At 46.1% G+C, this 19,009-nt stretch overlaps 2 protein-coding genes across 4 annotated transcripts in view; one reads left to right on the top strand and one right to left on the bottom strand.

Moving 5' to 3' along the window:
* LOC147453425 (uncharacterized) overlaps positions 1 to 19,009 on the top strand; it is a 170,256-nt gene that overhangs the window by 118,993 nt on the left and 32,254 nt on the right. For 2 of the 3 annotated variants that reach the window (XM_086515610.1, XM_086515611.1), the window contains exons 17-25: positions 10,796 to 10,906; positions 10,982 to 11,065; positions 11,166 to 11,213; positions 11,477 to 11,551; positions 11,633 to 11,728; positions 11,892 to 11,972; positions 13,067 to 13,138; positions 13,227 to 13,271; positions 13,353 to 13,436. In XM_086515610.1, the coding sequence (XP_086371736.1) occupies positions 10,796 to 10,906; positions 10,982 to 11,065; positions 11,166 to 11,213; positions 11,477 to 11,551; positions 11,633 to 11,728; positions 11,892 to 11,972; positions 13,067 to 13,138; positions 13,227 to 13,271; positions 13,353 to 13,436 (696 nt within the window). Of the gene's footprint in view, positions 1 to 10,795; positions 10,907 to 10,962; positions 11,066 to 11,165; positions 11,214 to 11,476; positions 11,552 to 11,632; positions 11,729 to 11,891; positions 11,973 to 13,066; positions 13,139 to 13,226; positions 13,272 to 13,352; positions 13,437 to 19,009 lie in introns of those variants that run through there. The other variant, XR_015188536.1, reaches the window with a different exon arrangement.
* LOC147453426 (uncharacterized) lies at positions 13,730 to 18,565 on the bottom strand. The gene is made up of 2 exons (XM_086516899.1): positions 17,122 to 18,565; positions 13,730 to 13,792 (listed from the first exon to the last, which is right to left on the bottom strand). Exons 1-2 carry the CDS (start codon positions 18,376 to 18,378, stop codon positions 13,730 to 13,732), a joined length of 1,320 nt encoding a protein of 439 aa, XP_086373025.1. The 5' UTR covers positions 18,379 to 18,565.

Here is a 19,009-nt window from a genome sequence, read left to right as displayed (position 1 = left end):
GCGAGTCCTGACTCAAGAATAGCTGATATAGATCCTGCTCGAGTCGAGCCAAAAAAGCCCTCTTCTTCCGCCGCACCAAGCGTCGGAAGTCAATCTGTGACTGTCTGTGAGTGACGTCCCCCAACAACACCTCCCTCTGAAGTATGGCTCTAGTCTGGCGGCACTCCTCATCGTACTAGCTGTTCTGAGGCATGCTCCTTGATCGGCGGCTCTGCTGAGGCAGGGTGTGTGGGTATGCTTCTGCTGCTGCCTCATGTAATGTCTGTGTCAGTATAGTAGTTAGCTCCTCCAGAGGTTGCCCCGGGTCCTCAATGCATAGGCGTGTGTAGATTCCGTCCATGTATACAGAGTCCGTCTCCGGTGTGAATGTGTAGTGAGTAGGGGCTGCTACTCGTGGCCTGTGTGCTACACTAAACTGGAAGGAGATGGTCATCGACACCAGAGCATGGTCCACTGCCACCCCGACCGGTCTGGGCCCAACTGTGAGATCCTGGATGCTAGAGATGAGATTCGGCTGTGCCATGACATAGTCCACTGTGCTGGCTCCATGTCTGTGTGGAAAGCATGTAAAACCTCCCGCAGCAGGAAATCTCTGTAGGCCGTTCAAGATGGCCAATCCATGTGCAGTGCCCATGTCTATCAGGTATCGCCCATACTCAGTATATTCCACATCGTGTGATAGTCTAGAAAGGCCCGTCTCTGCAACATCTAGCTCTCTTAGCATCTCCTCTGAAGTATCATAAAACACTGCCTGGTGATGGGCAGTCCTAGCATTGAAGTCCCCGAGGATGATAATGTCACCGTCCCTAGAGAACTCCCATATGTCATCATCCAAAAGAGAGAAAGGGGATTGTCCTCTGGGTGATGCATAAACTGATGTACTCGGGGGAAAGTAGCAAATAGCTAGATAGAGGTATCTGCCTGTGTCTGCTTTCAGTCTCACCCACATGTACCTAGCTTGCTCGTCCTTGCGGGCTATATGTATCAGTGGTTGCAGATCCTCTCTAAATAACACTGCCACTCCCCCCGAGCCCCGTCCTCTGTGCTCTGAGCGTGTCTCCTGTCTGTAGGCTGTCTCCCAATTGTATCCACTGATGTGAGGCATGGATTGCCCAGGGGCTTGGTGTGTCTCAGAGTAAAAGATGATGTCTCTTCCAGTAAAGCTATCCTCAAAAGCACCCACATCAAGACGCATAGATCCATTGCAGTTCCAGGCAGCTACTTTCAGTGTGGTCCCATAAGTCTCGCACCGTCATGTGGAGCGTCGCACTAGTATTACCACTTTTCCGTCCCGGTAAAAAGTGATCTTGCCTTTTCCCCTTGCCGCTCTAATCTCCGGCATTACTTCTTTCATATGAGCGATCTGCGAGAGGGTGAGATCATCCCCGAGAAAGATGCCAGTCTCTTTAAGAGTTGGTCTTTTCTTCAAGAATGACTTCTTTGCTTCCATGGAGGGAAAACGGAGGATGAGTGCTCTTTCTTTTGAGGTTTCTCCACTGCTTCCATTTTTCTTTATGTTGCCCACTCTCCATGCCCTTGTGTGCGTCGGCTCATGGATCCCCATCAAGGCTGTGAGTTCTTTTACTTCTTCGTCCACATTGCCTTTATCTTTAAGACCGCAAATTCCCACATGTGAAGCGCGCACCCTTCTCCTCTGCTCCTCCTCTAGTGTATGTTGTTGGGTGTGGACGTGGGCGTTATCTCCTTGCCTTATCCTTTCTTGGCCACCTTGATCCATTTCTCGGCTTCGTCCGTCTTCTGTTGAGTTTTGGTAAGAACATCCACCCAAGACGTCGTCATTTCTTTGTGCTGCCCTTCTCCCTCATTGATGGCCCGTACTTGCTCCTTGATCGTGTTGATTTCTTCGATTACTGAGGGTTGCAGTTCGCCCTCTTCCAGTGTGTTTCTTGATCGTGCTTCGGCGAGATCTTTCTTGAGTGACGCGATCTCTTCCTCTTGGGTCGTCACTCGGTCTTCGAGCGTGCTTATCTTGCTCTCTTGGATCAGCACGCGTCCTTCCAGCATGTTTATTGTGCCCCAGAGATTGCGGTTCATCTTGGTAATGGTCTCCGTCATTTCCTCTTTGCATTTTTGAATGGCATTCTCTAGGGGGTCGGCTTTATCGTTCATCTTCCTCATGCTTGATCGCCGTCCGCAAGGGAGTTAGCTGTACGTGTGCACCCACCCTAGTAGCGGGCGCGACAGCTGGGCGAGTGGGGGAGCCGGCCACAAGGGAGTCACCAGAATATGCGCCCTCAAAATGCTCAACTGTGTGTGTGGAAAACAAAAAGGGGCGGGGGGGGGGGGGGGGGGGGGGGGGGGGGGGGCAACCCTACGCGTAGAGGAAGGAGGGGGGGTTCATCCTACGCGTAGCATGTGGAAAGGGGGCTGCCTTTCCTCATTCACGCGCCTTGGTGGGGCTGCAGGCGAAGCCAGGGGGGGCAGGTTTGCAGAGGCAACGCGAGGGGGGGAGGCGGCAGGAGTTCCACTGCGCGCAGGACTGCAGGCGGGCAGGGTTTGTAGGTGGGCACAACAACGCAGGGGTTGCAGGAGTTCTACTGTGCACGGGGGGCAGCGAGGGAGCAGCGAGCAGGGCAGCGGGGGTCAGCGACCAGGGCGAGTGGGCAGCGAGGGAGCAGGGTAGCGGGGTGCGCGCGCGCGAGAGAGAGAGAGAGAGAGAGAGAGAGAGAGAGAGAGAGAGAGAGAGAGAGAGAGAGAGAGAGAGAGAGAGAGAGAGAGAGAGAGAGAGAGAGAGAGAGAGAGAGAGAGAGAGAGAGAGAGAGATAGATAGATAGATTTTATTATCGTCCTTGGAGGTCAAATATGACCTATGGGACCAAAGTTACATGTGATGTAGTATGTGTATGGCTGATGAGTGACTCTCGATGCTCCAAAATTGTAGTGATGAGAGTCGCAATGGAGAGCCCACACTTTGGCTGGGAGAGGAAAGTGTGTAGGTCTAAGTTATGGCTGAAAATGTGAGAGAAGCAAGTTCGGATGTGATCAAAAGCTGAGCACTCTAGTAGTGTGTGGTCCTCAGACTCTCGAACTTGCAGTGAGCATAATGTGCACAATCGATTTGACTCTTCTCCATTGCCCCAACGCCCTATCTCGCATCGAAGGAAATGGGAGCTAAGCCGAATTGCTGCGATAGTGCGTATCGCGGACAAGGGAATAGGCTCAAGCATGTAAGTGTGAGTACAGTTTCCTCTCTCAGCGAAGAACATGGTTTTGTAGTTGGGGGCAATATAGGTGGTGTAATGTATGAAGCGTGACCCACCGGATTTCTCCCAAGCCGTAATACATTGGCGTTGTAGAAAAGCTTCATTCACTTGAGAGTCAATTGAAGCATCATGTAGCAAGTGTAATGCATCCCATCTCCCAAACCACTTCTTTATGTCTTGCATCCATCCCGTGCTCAAGATCTTGCTTTTATGCGTCTTTTGAACTTTTTTGCTTGCTTCCCATGCAATTGTAGGAAGTCGATGTGAGGGGTTTTGACGCATCTTTATCATGTACTCCACAACCCTTTCCATGCCCATAACCTCAATTGGAAGAGATCCCGACTCAAGAAGTAAGAGCATATATGGTGTTTGTGTCTTAACTTGGAGAAAGTTTGTAAGAAAACGCTTTTGGACATTCTCAAACTCTTTCCAAGTAGACTTTGAGATGCTCCCGCCCCACACTTCAACTCCATAAAGAAGAACCGGTGTCACCAATGCATCAAAAAGATACTTCTTGAGAACCCAACACTTGATGTTTCCCGCATTACACATGTTCTCAAATGCATAATATGCTCTCTTTCCCGCTTCCAAACGACGCATAGCACATTCATGCCACTTGTGATTGGATGGAACCTCAAGGCCAAGGTACTTAAAGCTCTCAACAACTTCAAGTGTCTCGTTGTTGTACACAATGCATGGCTTCTCCTTATGGTTGGTTTTCACAAGCATAACCTTTGTTTTGGATTCATTTACAATCAGCCCACTATGCAAGCAAAAGTTCTCAAGGACAACCATAAGCTTTTGTGCATCTTCTAAAGTGTGTGCTAGAAGCACTACATCATCCGCATACAACAAAAGCATGATTACCGCATTGCAAATAGTGACCTCTTCAATGCCTTCTTCTTGCATAAAGTCAAGTACCATTTGTTCCAATTGATCGATGCATAGACCAAAGAGAGTTGGTGACAATGGACATCCTTGTTTAACCCCAATAGTGCTTACAAAAATTTCTGAAATTTCTCTTCCCATGCGCAATTGACAAATCACCTTCTCATAGATTCGAGAAACCGCAAGCATAAACTCACTTGGCACTTGGAGTTCTTCCATCCTTCTCCACAAATTGTTACGTGGAATCATATCAAAGGCTTTCTTAAAGTCCACAAAACAACAATACAATCGCTTGCCTTTCAACCGACTTTCCTCCATGAGAACACGAAGAGTGACAAGATGATCAATGGTGCTATGGCGTCGACGAAAACCCGCTTGTCCCTTTGCACGCTTGTCATTCTCTTCAGCCCAATCACTCAATTTCATCTCCATTATGCACCCAAACAACTTTGCCATAAGAGACCCAATCATTATAGTCCGGTAGTTGCTTACATTCTTTACATCCCCTCCTTTATGCAAAGGCTTAACCCAATTAGTACTCCAATCATAAGGCATACCATGTTGAAGTGCAAGGTTGAACATATCACACATCCACTCATGGGTAAAATCTCCCGTCCATTTGATCATCTCCGGCTTGATACCTTGAAGATCTCCCGCTTTGCGAGTGGCCAACTTTTCAAGCCCACCGCATACATCCTCAATAGTAAAAAAAGACGGCATACATGGGAGTGAACCATAAAATGGCATTTTTTCAGTATTTTCTTGCTCATATAATTGCCTACAATGTGCACTAAACTCAAGTTACCAAAATTCTCAACCCGCTTGCCTCTCAAGTTTCTCCAAAATCTTCCACATGCATGTGACTTTTCTTGGACTTGAAATTCTTGTTGCTTTACTTCCCATCTTCTTCTCTTCTTTTGAATCAATGCCTTGTATGTATGCAAATGACTTTGATAGTTGTCTTTGTCCATAGTTGCATCAAGCTTTATCAAGGACTTTCGAGCATCTTGACATTCTTTATCAAACCACCTTTTGCGTGATCTATCTTTGTGGATACCATGGAGATGCTTTATGGCAAAGCATTCTTCCGCACAAGAACAAATAGCTTTCTTGAAAGCTTCCCATTTAGTTTCCAATGGTGCATCACATTGAAGCTTTGTCATCCATAATTTTTGCTCAACCATTTCAATGTACATTGGTGCCCGTTTGAAATCCATACATAGTGATAATTTCTCTTTCCTTTGGCTGAGATTATCATGCTTAGTTGCTTCTCCACATGAAAGGTCAATACATAAGGTGCGATGGTCGGATTCCGGGGTCCATTGACCAAACATAAAACTCTTTATGCGATACATGATGGCTTCAGAGAGTAGCATATAGTCAATCACACTATCCCCATTATGTCTTCTACATGGAAATCCATTGGTTCCACTCCACAAAGATACACCATTGGCAATGAGCATACCCGTGCTATTACACATGTGTAAAAGTAACTTTCCATAGTGATCCGGCTCTTTCTCATCCATTGAAGTACGATCATACAAGTGAACTTCCTCCAACTCCCTTGAAATGTATGGCATATCAAATTGTTGAGTATCATGTTGCAATGTTTTTGTGCGAGCATTCATATCCCCAAATACAATAACATCACCTTCACCTTTGAAATAAGCAATGTCCTCTTCCAAATCAGAAAATGGTTGATCTCTATCCATGCAAGCATAAAAGGGAGAATCATGATGAGGAATGTAGCAACCGGCTACAAAAATGGGTGCTCTTTTTGGTGTCATAATTTTTAGCCATACATAACGTTTGTACTTGTCATCTTTCACAATTGATACAAAATCTTCCAATCCTTTCTTAACCATACATGCTAACCCTCTTTGTCCTCTTCGTTGCTTGAGATTCTTTGACCACATCAATGAATGTACATTGTAATCCTCCAAGCCGTTAATCCTTTGTGTATCATGCTCCCAAGTTTCAACAAGAAGTACAACATCGGCTTTGCTTGTTAGTTCATCAATGCCAACCCCCGCATTCCATGGGTATCCATTACAATTCCAAAAGCATATTTTCAATTGTAACTCGGTCTCATAGGTCACGCATCCCTATTTGCTTGAGAGACTTGCCTCCTCCTTGGGCACATTTTCTTCATGAGAGATCTCCTTGTTTTTATTATTCTTTTCCTCATATGCCTTGCGACGCATATTTTGTTGCTTAATAGTGCGATCTTCACATACAAAACATTTTGTATCCCTCAAATAGATCCAACTATTATCAAGGATAATCTTTCGCTTGGTCTCATCCGGCATGGTGCATACAATTGGCCGTTCTCCCGAGCGAGGAGCTCCTTGCTTCCCCACTCTATGTGCTCCATATACCATAACTCCGGACATGCCAAAGTGGGTTTTGAAGAAATCTTCAATAACAATGGCAAGAGAAGGAGGTGTCTCTAACTTCTCTTCGGGAATTCCACGAATAACAATGTTCTTGGAACGTCGCTCCCGTTCCTTCAACTCCTCCACATCCACATTCTCAACATTCTTTGTTTGAACCATAGCTTGCATGAGTGAGGAATTAGAAACCACATTGCTACCACATACATCAGCCCAAGACTTGTTTGTGCATACATTTTTCATGTCGCATACATCCCGGCTCATAGTGTCAAATTTCTCCTCTTTCAATACATGGTCATGCTCTACTTTGCTCATCCGCTCCTTCAAAGCATTCAAGTCCACAAGAGAGCGTTTACATTCCTTGACTTCCTCTTCAAGTTGCATCAAACGTGTTGTTTGCATCTCAAGTGTCCTCTTGAGATTCTCATTCTCAACCACAAGTACCCTTAGTGTGCCATTCTCCATTGCAAGTGCTCGTAAGTCTTCGCCTTGTTTGTTTACGGTCTCTTGCAATGATACCAAGTACGCCATGATCATGGTTTCCGATGTGGTTGGTTGGGTGGTTGTGTTGCTATCTCCATACTTAGGAGATTTTGGATCATTTTCCACAATGGTTGTGGACCTTGTTGAAGAAGAAGAACCCTTGCGAGTGCCGGAAGACATTGTATGTAAAATAGGAGATGAGAATCAATTTTGTTGAACCTGTTCACTTCGGAAATGCTGCTACAGAAACGCCTTCCATAACTCTGAAAATTTCTGTCTCTACATCAATGCGTAGAGGACTTCGTGCTCTTCGATTGAGGCTATAGATCACCCAAATCGGAGTTCGGATGAAGAAGTTATGATCAAAAGAGTGGACTGCTGTCTACTAGGTCAAAAAACGGCTGCACTGAGAGAGAGAGAGAGAGAGAGAGAGAGAGAGAGAGAGAGAGAGAGAGAGAGAGAGAGAGAGAGCGAAAAAATATAAGAAACCCTAAAAAACAGCAAGAAACGGTGATGAAACAACAAAAAACAGTGACAAAACCTTAAAAAACAGCAAAAAACAGTGACGAAACCCTAAAAACAGTCAAAAGGTAATTTTGAAATCCTAAAAACAGCAAAGAAGAGTGGCGAAACCCTAAAAACAGTGAGAGACCCATGAGAGAGAGAGAGAGAGAGAGAGAGAGAGAGAGAGAGAGAGAGTAGACACGGCCTGGCGAAGTTCCATGCCCAGAGGCATTGGCCCCAAAGTCTGGCGCCCCTTTTGATATCTCTTTATTATTAATCATTGCAATGTCAACTCCTGAGGGACCTCTGCTCTCAGACTCTGCGTCCAGATGCTATGTAGAGTGAAGCCCCCAGGGCTCTTATAAACAGTACATGGGACGTCCCAAAAAGCAATCACATGAAAATCTTCAGCCTCAAAAACATAATGCTGCCACTTCAGCAGTCAGTGTGCAAATTACGGAGGTCCGTAATGCTTGCCACATCAGCATCCTTTGCAATGTTTATTTTTAGGGAAAATTACCAAAATACCCCTCTAATTTGTGGAAATTCGCAAAATACCCTTATATCTATTTTAGCTGGATTGTTCACGATTTCCTAATCTCTATTCTTTTTTGACAATGTATTTCCGCTTTTTAGTGCTTAGCATGTAATTTGTGACAAGTTACCTCCCAAAAGAAGACAATTATGTCTACAAATAATGAAGCAATTGATCTCCAAAGCCTACATAACCAACTCAAATTCTAGTTTTAGTATCTTGTATTCATAGACAATCAGTCTTCTTATGAAAAGCTACAATTTTTTTAATTTTTGGATAAATTTACTCTCACAACCAGGGGTATTTTGAAAAATTTCAAGGGCATTTTGGGAAATTTTGACAAAATATGAGGGGTATATTGGGAATTTTTGAAATTTGAAGGGTATTTCCACAAATTAGAGGGGTATTTTGGTAATTTTCCCTTATTTTTATTGTCTATGTCCCCTAGGCCCATTAGACGGAACCCCCATAAGTTGGGAATAACTTTTTATCTGATCCTTGATCGGGTGGTCGTGCCATGTCATCGTTTTGTGACAGCCTCAAGCGCTCCTCAATGCACGTGGGATGGTGCTGCTCAAGGCCTGTGCGCAATTGCTTCGAGGACCGAAGCAGGCTCAAAACAAAACGGTCCTCACATCCTGGGTCAGGCCACTCTGCGCAACTTTGTGAAGACCCAGCAAGTGGAAGGGTTTTCATGGGCCCCGGTCTATGGAACCCGGACACCAATCCAATGAAGCCACTCTTTCCAAGGCTCCTCGTTCTGGAAGACCTCTGACAATGAGCTTCCCAAGGAGGGCTCTACTTTGCCATGTTGGGTCGATGATCCCCAACCCTCCATGAGGGCAAGGTAAAGTAATGACCTGCCAGGAAACTTTGGCCCGAGTAGACTGTGAGTCTGGCCCTGACCACAAAAATTTCCTGATCAACCTCTCAACTGGCTGATGCAAGAACTCCAGAAAGACATGATGTACCACATAGTAGCCAAAAGCACCTGGTTGGCAACTACAACCGTGCCAACAAGTGAAAGCCGTAATTCCAATGAAGCAGTTTCCTCCTGATGGTTAGGAGGTTCTTAGTTGTCCGGGAGAAAGGATTGCGTACCTTGTTATGGGGCTCAGTGGTCACACGTGGTGGCCAAGGATGAAAGCTAGCAAATGCAGGTTTGCGATCTGGAAGAGAGTTGAGCCTTTTGTGAGGGCATTTGGGTGAGGAGGCTGGGCAGTAGTCACCAATTCAATGTTTGGAACAGCTGTGTCGTGACGATGTGCAACTAGGTTGCAGCCTATGGGGAGGGGTTATCGATATCTAAGTTCTTTGATAATAAGAGATTGGGTAGTGTTAGCCAATGTGAAGGCCTCCCTTGGCAAATATAGATAAAGAAAAGCAGGTTTGAGAGCCGATCCCAAAGAAGGGGAAGTGGGGGACGGTCTGCATAGGCTGAACTTGGCCTCGAAGTTACATGAAACTTGGAACGGCAACGTGGAACAGGAAGGGCCTGTAAAAAATATGGGGATGAAGGTAGGAAATGGCTATGGGAATGGCACGGAACAGGAGATATTAAGAACACTTACGCTATGCAATTTTGGGCTCCATTTCTTATGATAGTCGTTCCCGAGGGTCCAAGAACGTGTTCCCGCGTTTCAGAGCTTCAAAAGGCTACGTAGCTCCCTGTAATTTTGGATAAATATTACCCAGAAAACCCATAAAAAGCTCTTTCCAATCTTTGAACGGGCTTTTCACAATCTGAATGCATTCCAGAATGAGGCAAGAGATGCGTTCCCTACTCCAAACGCAAGTTAAATGGTATGTGATCAGAACAGCATTTCTGGAATGCCAGGTGACTGGAGTGCATTCCGAGCACAGCTAGGGCCCGGAACAGCCATTCCCTGTTTCTATGGTTGGCACAAGTCCTGGAGCTCCTTCAGGGAGATCTAGGTTTAAGCAGGATTCTAAAAAGTATTCATGTATCAGTTACTGTGGATTCTTGTGTGCAGAAAAGACACCTTTGACAACTAACGGAAATGTTCAAGTCGGGGTTTCTTTGCAAAGAGCCACTAGGGAATTGACTGCATTCTTAATACCTCCGTTTTTAACTTAACAATTGAGTTGCCAAGCCATCTATTTTGTGTCATGGGTCCACAACTGGAGTAAAGTGAAAGGGGTACAAGTAGTCGTTGCCACAGCAGCGACTAACGTTAGCATGTCGGATTAAAGGTTTGCTTATTCATGCTCTTCTACCTACACCATGTAAAAATCCACTCTGATGGGGGCTTTGCCGCAAAGCATGCTCATTGAGTGCTAACATGTGCGGCAACAAATAGTGGACTGAATTTCTTATTGAGGTCAGGTTATGTATAAACGAGATTTGTCCTTCAAATAATTGATTGTCCACAAGGCAATTGAGAAGTGTGTGTAGGTGAGAAGATTTTATCAACTAGACCAGCTGGCATCTCCATCTTCACTCGTAAGTTACTATAAGATGCAACGAATGTGATGATATATTCTTGAAAGAGAAAGTGATGTGTGTCTCAACTCCAAGCTGTGGCTTCTTGAGTGTGGCTTGAGATGGTCTAGGTGAACATCATATGTCAACGTATTGTAGAAGATTTCTGTTAACTTGCATCAGATTGTTTCCATGAAATTCTGTTGTTTTGCAATAAGAGTTTCTTAATGCAGTGCATGACAACAGGATCCACAGATTTGTATTTCTGTTTCAGGACAACTTAATCTGGACTGCTGATTATTTTATTTGAACCCACTGTTGGCAGGCTGTTCATAAACACATGCCTGTCTTGATTCGGACAATAGGCTCTTCTTCTTTGGATGTGCTGCAAATAATTTCAAATCCTCCAGCTGGCAGCAAGAATCTCATATTTCTGGTGAGGTCTACTTTTTGGGCTTGTCTTTAGAAGTTTGGCCTACAAAGTTTGAGTAGCCTGCTTTTGTCGTCCAAGGTGCTGCATGTACTAACAGAACTATCAGCACCGCCCCCAGAACTAATTGCTGCTGTAAAGCAATTGTACGAATCCAGAATAAAGGTACACATTTTACAGCCAATAAATTGGTGTAAGTGCACCTTATTTAGTGCAGTTTGCTTCGGACTATGGAATTTTACAAGTTGGCTGGTCTTTTGAGCAGGATGCCAAACTCCTCGTTCCTATTTTGTCTTCATTATCAAAAGAAGAGGTGTTTTACTATTTACTCAGCATCCTTTCATTACCCCCTTTTTTTCTTCTGCTCTTGAGCAGGGAGAATTCTTAAAATATCCACTTTCATAATCAGATGTGGAAAAAAAAACCCAGTTATTTCCCCTCTCACTTTCTTCTTTGCCTTCTCCCTTATCCACCCTCTCTTATATTTTGGTGTATGTCAAATTTACTCGTTTGATGGTGTTAGATTTCTTTTATTGCAGTCAAGTGTTTTGACTTGTATACATTCTTGATATCAAGGTATTACCCATCTTTCCCCGTTTGGTTGCTTTGCCTGCGCCCGACTTCAAGGGTGCTCTGGATCGGATACTTCAGGTTTATTCGTTTTGTGTGCATAAGAATATATCTAGTCGTAATAAAATCTTTCTATAAAGTCCTTGCTGTCTTTCTTTGCAGGGATCTGTACATACAGGTCCTGCGTTAACACCAGCTGAGGTTCTTATTGCAATACACGGGATTGATCCAGAGCGTGATCACGTACCTCTTTCAATGGTATCAGATTACCTTCTATATGGTTCCTTTTGTGGTTCTTATTTCTTATTGTATTTGGGTTCATTTCAGCTTCGACCAATGAATCTTACAGCTCTTTGTTTTTTTCTTGATTGCTGGGAACATGAGGTGATTAAAACCTCTGAACTTTGATGACCTTGCGCAGGTTAAGGATGCATGTGCAGTATGCTTCCAACAACGGACAGTATTTACACAGCAAGTTCTTGCAAAGGTTCTCAACCAATTGGTATGCACCGATCTTGATATTAGTAAAAAAAATTCAATAAAGTTTTGATTCAATATGAAAGGAACAAACAATTTTTGAATGTAAATTTGACTGCACAACTGAAGGACGATCTTTTGTTTGAGATAAATTGCAACCTGGCTGGGGCTATGGCCGTCTTCAGTGTCATGCATAAGCAAGGGTCCTTGCTTGCTAGCACTGCCAGAATAAATGGGTCTTCTGCTCTCCCTCTCATGTCATGGGTTTGCTCTGTTGAACAACTACTCCACTTTGATTTTTGAACTTGAAGGAAGCCGAGGAAGTGCTGGGCCATGCATAACTGAAGGATGATCTTTTTGATTGAGATGCTATGGCCGTCTTCAGTATCATGCATAAGCAAGGGTCCTTGCTTGTATGAGTAAATACTTCAGATTCGCCTTCTTCCTAATCAGCAGTGAGTGTGATCCAAGTCCTAGCACTGCCAGAATAAATGGGCCTTCTGGTCTCCCTCTCATGTCATGGGTTTGCTCTGTTGAACAAGTACTCCACTTTCAGGCACTGCACACAGTCTAGATTCTTGGTGCAGTACTGTACCCTGACTTTGTCAAGCCTTTTAGGGTTGTTTAAGTAGGTAAATGCTCTAGTTTCATTTTCACATTAGCTCAGAGAGCTGGCTATCCCATCCAAATGAAGGTTTCTATTCTCACTCCTTTGTATGATGTCATGGTGTTCGTTCTGATCTATCCAGGTTGTATATGTAGCCATGTGGATTCTATGAAGTGTAAAGAGCTCTGTACTGCAAATCTGCTCCCATTTTCTGGTGGGAAAAGAGAATTGGATTTTATCTTCCTCGAAAGGCTGCTCAATTTCATCCTGTTAGAGCTTCCCTTTAATCTTATATTTAAGCGTGACTGGGTGTCCACTTCAAGGAATGTTCTTCTCAAATGCAGGAGTTGACTGTTCAGGTTTTGTATGTGAGACAATGCTGTGAGCGTGATGCCATTGCATTTAACACATGATTTTAGAAGCGCCTTGTAGTGATTTATCGTCTGCTTTATTGGTTTCTTTGATCATGTGAGGAAAAACTTGGAGGGAGTTAAAATATGTTTTCAAACCAGGTAGAGCAAACACCCTTGCCAATGCTTTTCATGCGGACTGTAATTCAAGCTGTTGGGTCTTTTCGCTCTCTGGTATGTTTTATTGAATCTTTTATGTTGTGTGATAAACTTGAATGGGTATATCGGTACTTGTAGGTGATCTAAACATAGGTTGTTACAGGTAAGCTTTGTGATGGAGATACTTTCGCGGCTTGTGAGCAAACAGGTTTGTTTATCAATACTTTTTCAGAAATCTGTCCTAGTTCTGATGTGTCAACTTCTGGATTTAATTCCATTGTTGGTATAGATATGGAAGTGGCCGAATTTATGGATAGGATTTCTCAAGTGTGCAGAGCAAACACAGCCACATTCTTTTCATGTTCTTCTTCAGGTATATATGTATCCAAAAACTCTTCTGATTGCTCTTACAGTTGGCTCACGAAAAAGTTTTGTGAATGACAGTTATGGTTGTGCGGATGAATTACTATTTGAATTCGTGTGCTAATGTTCGTCCTATATTGTTGTACATGATGAGACATGAGAGTTACTGAAGTCTAATTCACTTTTTTGGCAAAGTAGCAAGTACACAATTGGTGGTTTAGAGACAGGACCACCGGACCTAATGGATGAGAGAAATGAGCCCCAGAGAGATGCAGATCGCTGAATAACAATGGGTTCCCTAAACTACTGATAATCCTCGAGAGGTTTTGCCACTACACTTGACCTCGAAACCAGCCCCATTATAATCTTCATACCACAGAACCAGAAAAAGCAGCCTCTTACCAAGATTGAGGCATGGACCTCCATAGAAAAGACCAACGGCAACAATGCCTCTTCTCAAAATGGTTTCTCTAATTCTGCTTCTTTGAATGTAAGTGAGGCGCAACATCCAAATCTTCTAATCAATCTGGCCATAAGATCTTTCTAAGAAAGTTTATCAATCTTGGTCCTGGACTAACTCGTTAGCTTCATCTTCAAATCTTAGAGCATCCATGACCCTGGTATAAAGCGAAGGAGTCCATTTTCCAGACTTGCTTCACTGATAACAACGAAGGAGTCCATTTTTCAGACTTGTCCACTACCATGGGTCTATACCTGGCACTTTCCTTGAAGGTTAAATCTGGGCTTTTCCTGGATTCATCTAGGTGTGTATATTACTTCACCGATAATGAGAGCACCTAACATCTCCCTAAGACCTTTAGTATGTGTAGTGGGGACAAAAGCTCCAAGAGAATGAAAAAGAAAGGGTAAAGCTAGAATCTAATGGGAAGGCACCACGTGCCAATTGAAAAGAACAGACTGGAACAAACTTTTAGCTTTTCAAAACAACTTGAACTGAGATAGATATAGATATATATATATATATATATAGATAGATAGATAGAGAGAGAGAGAGAGAGAGAGAGAGAGAGAGAGAGAGAGAGAGAGAGAGAGAGAGAGAGAGAGAGAGAGAGAGAGAGAGAGTAAAGAAAGAAAGAAAGAAAGATTTTTAACGTCTATGTCAGGCCGAAATCGGCCTATGAGACCAATCAAATGTACATTGTGTGTATGTCATCTGTCTATCGGAAAGACAAATGAAACAAAATTGATACAAAACTGAACTGAATGTAGGTAGTGGAGTATCTGAGGAGGGATGGAGCTCTATCTCTAGGGGTATATGCATGTCTGTATGCTCAAGGTAGTACAATCATGAGAATGCATCAAGCTATCTAGCTCCATCCTGTACTAATGGGGGGATGTAAGATGTGGTACATGGGTGGGTCTGGTGCCAAGGCTACCCGGATGAAAGCTGTCGGGTCGGCCCTCATCTGAGCCACTCGCTCCTCAGTGGCACGGCGCTCCCGGGCTCGGATCTCCTCGATCTGTCGGTGGTGGGAGCTCGCGCCCCTGTAGCCTGTGACTCGTGGTCGTCGTCTAGCTCGGTTCACCTCCGCCTGTGGGAGTGTCACTCCCCTCTGAGTGTCTGGTGAGGGGGGGGCGGAAATCCTCTGAAAGAAGTCTGTGAGCTGCGACTGTCTCCCCTCTGTCTGTGTAGCTGTGTGTGGCTGTAGTAGTGTGTCCCGATGGCTCTGTATCTCTAGTAAGAAACGTCCGAGCTGTCTCTGATCTCGAGATTCCATGATCTCTCGGAGAGTGGGCTGTCCTCTAAATAGGGCCTCATACCTGCCTCTGATCTCAGTGTATGCTCTGCATCTACATACAAAGTGCTCCTCACTCTCCACCTCCTCTGTGCAGGCTCTGCAGATTCGCTCCTCCCTGGGAACACCAGTATGTCTCCCGATCTCAATCTCTAACCTGTGTGAAGCCACTCTCAGCTGACCAATCGCCACCCGTGAGCTATGTGGCATATATGCGTCCATGTAGCGTGGTCTCTGTATGAACCCCCCAGACAATATGGTGAGAAACTGGTCTCTGTAATCTGACATCCTCGTCCCCAAGCTAGGTGCCTCCCAGACTCTCCTAGTGTATAGCTGCCACAGATCCTGTCTCAATACCAAGTTCCTCTCACTGCGAGAGAGGTGAACATATGGTGAGTGGGGGTCGTACTGGAATGGTGGTAGGCTCTCCATGTCAAGCCCGTGTCCCTCAAACCATGCTCTGACCTGTGAGTACCATGCTCTCTCATGCCCACTCTCTGATAGCTGTATAGCTGCCTCAAATGCTCTACGAGTAAGTCTGTCAGGAGGTAGCTCTCTCATCCTCTGGATGAAGCAGACTGTCTGGAATAGTGCCTCTACCACCATGGGTGGTGTGGCGAGCTCGGCTCTAATAATGTCATGTGGCACTGTCTTCTTGTTGCGGAGCAAGCGTGAGATCATATATACCTGTGGTCTCTCAAGCTGTGTCCACTGGTCAGCTGTCAGTCCTGGTGCCCATACTGCCGCCGAGTACATCAAGGCCGGGGTGACTAAGGTGTCCAAAAGCCACCCCTTCGTGCGGGGCTCCTGAAAGTGTGCCTGGTGGCACCTCCGCTCTAGCATGGCCAGAGCTGCATATCCTCGGGTGGGCCTGTCAACAGCAGCCTGCCTCATAGTGAAGGGTCCTGGTAGGCTGGTGAATGTGATGCCAAGGTAGACATAGGAGGTGACTACATCAACCTGTCCTCCTGCTGCTGTGAAGGTGGCGGCGCTCCTCACTGCACTGGATGTGTGGAAGATCATAACCTTGGTTTTGCCAAGGTTCACAGTCAACCCCCTGTGTGTGCTGAATTCGTCCAAGGCCTCAAGATGGCGTTGCAAGCCCTCGGGTGACTCTGAAATCAACACAATATCATCAGCATATAACATGATGTGGACCGGAGTACCTGCCAAGTCGCCCCCCTCTCCCCCTGCTCGCAGTATGTAGTCGGAGATCTCGTCGATGTATAGCCCAAAGAGTGTCGGGGAGAGTGGGCATCCTTGCTTAACACCAATGGTGCTAGCAATGGTCTCTGAAAAACCGCCTGGGCAACGAACCCGACCCGTCACCCTCTCATAGAGAGCATATATGGCCCAAATCATCTCTATTGGTACCCCAATGTTGTGAAGGCGCTGGAAGAGTCTCTCGCGTGGGACTGTGTCAAAGGCCTTGCGGAAGTCCACAAAGCAGCAGTAAAGCTTCTTCTTCCGCGCCTTTGCCCCATCAATGAGGCAGCGCAGAACGAAGATGTGGTCAATGGTGGAGAAAGCTTGTCTGAAACCTGCCTGGCCTGGAGCTCGTAAACCCTCGATCTCTGCGAAGCAGCTGAGCTGTGCTTCAAGTACTGCTCCATATAGCTTGGCCATCGTGTGGCCAATCATGATAATCCTGTAGTTCCCTGGGTCTAGGGTGTCGCCAGATTTGTGGATAGGCACTATGGTGTGCTGTGTCCACTCCTCTGGGAAGCCCTCCCCTATAGCCCGGTTGAAGACATGTGCAATCAACGGGGCTATAGTGGAGGCCGCATAAATGATGTGCTCACTCTGTAATCCAGTATGGTCAGCTGATCGTCTGTGCTGCATGCGGCGTATGGCCCTCTCTACCATCTCTGCTGTAAAGAAGGAGGAGCACGTAGGGCGTGGCTCGTGTGGTTGTGGGATAGGAGGCTGCCCTGACACTTCATAAAGTCGCTCTGCATAATCATGCCATATCTGTGGATCCTCAATAGCTGTAGTCGGACGTGGCTCGCGCAGGGTGCGCCATGCCGTCGCGCTATCCATGCTCATGAATAGGCGGTATAGCTCAAGCTCCTGTGCCTCTTCGAATGCTCGCCGCTTTTGGCGTGTCAGCGTCTTCATATGCCGTCTAGCCTCTCTCTCTGTGAACTCTCCTAAGGCTCTCCGTGCATGGAGGCGTCGGTATAGCTCTCTGGACTCATCATCATACGAGCGGTTCTGAGGCATAGTCCCGGGGGGGGGAGTGCGTCCTGTGTGAGTGGTGTGTGGAAAAGAGCTAATAGCTGAAGTGTGGAGAACGGAAGAGATATGTGATGTGAGAACTGAGAGTGGTGTGGATGGGTGGAGGAGACATAGGCCATGTTCGACCTTGGCCGAGTAAATAGAGGCTAGCTCATGTGTGAAATGGATGGTGGTGTGTGGAGTGTGTGTTGTGGAGCTGTGTGGGATGGTATCTCCGGTGATGGAGAAAGAGAGGTATGTGTGGTCGGCTCCGATGGGTATGGGTGGGATGGTGAAGGATGTGATAAGGTGTGTAGCCTCCTTGGGTCCCAAAATATAGTCGATTGTACTCCCCCCTCCTTCTGCAACTCCATGTGGCATACAAGTCAGGCCCCCTGAGGTGGGCCACTGGACCATCCCGTTATAAATAACGAGACGGTGCTGGGAGCCAAGTCGAAGTAGATGTCGTCCGTAGGCTGTGACTGGAGCTCTGTCTGCTGTATCTCTCATAGTAGCCTCCTCATCTAGAGTGTGCAGTGTCTTTGGGTCCTCATGGTCATATGTCTCACACTGCTCACTGCGCGTACGAGCATTGAAGTCTCCCATAAGGAAGACTTCGCCCAGTGTGGAGTACTCCATAATCTCCTCCGTGAGGCATGCGTACGGTGACTCCTGCTCAGTAGGGGCGAATCTGGAGCCTGTGGGGGCAAAGTAGCAAAGGGCAATGGAGACGATCCTGTCTCGTGAGAGCTCGAGGCGAATCCACATGTAGCGGGCCTGTGGGTCCCGGGCAACAATCTGTAGTCTGCTGTGGAGCCCCTGTCTAAAGAGTATGGCCACTCCTCCTGAGCCGCGAGTGGTGTGCTGGCGCATGCATCCTCGATGTAGAGACTCCCACTGGAATCCATGTATCCGTGGTAACCCTCTCTCTGGGCTCTCGTGTGTCTCTGTAAGTAGAATGATGTCTCGACCTCTCATCACCTCCTCAAGTCTCTCTGGGTGTGTCCATAGGTCTCCATTGCAATTCCAAACCGTGACATGTATCTCCTCGTGTGTCCCACAGGCCGCGAGTCCCTATGCGATGGTCTTGCCATCAATGATAACCCTACCATCCCGATATACTACCTTCTTCCCTTCTTTGCGGGCTTGGTGGACTCGAGGCATGCACGCGCGACGGTGATCTTGTTGCATCTTTGTGAGGTCATCATCAAGATAAATCGGGGGGCCGTCTATCCCTCTCAAGATGACCCTCTTTTGGAGGAAGGAAGTTCGAGACTCCTCGGAGGCGAATTGGAGGATGAGAGCTCTTTTCTTTGGATCTTTGCCGGCTCTCCAAACTTTGGAGAAAGGGATCTCTTCTTCCTTGTATCCCACTTTCTTGCATAAAGCTTTCCCATCGCTTTCGGGTGTAGACCCTTCTTCTTCTTTGATGCCGGTCACTCGCACATTGAGACGGCGAGCTTGTCGCATCTTCTCCTCTTCGATGGTTGTGTGTACGATGAGTACCTCATCTTTTTGGGCTTCCTCTCTTGCTACCTTCTTGATGTTCTTTTTGACCACTTCGACCCATCCTTCTTTGGTGGCCTCTAATTTGTCCTCAATGCTTGCG

The sequence above is a fragment of the Adiantum capillus-veneris genome, chromosome 7, assembly GCF_014529385.1.
Source record: "Adiantum capillus-veneris isolate H3 chromosome 7, ASM1452938v2, whole genome shotgun sequence".
In the NCBI taxonomy this organism is placed as follows: Eukaryota; Viridiplantae; Streptophyta; class Polypodiopsida; order Polypodiales; family Pteridaceae; genus Adiantum; species Adiantum capillus-veneris.
Note: the sequence above shows the minus strand (reverse complement) of the source record. Positions and strands in the feature narration are given on the sequence as shown.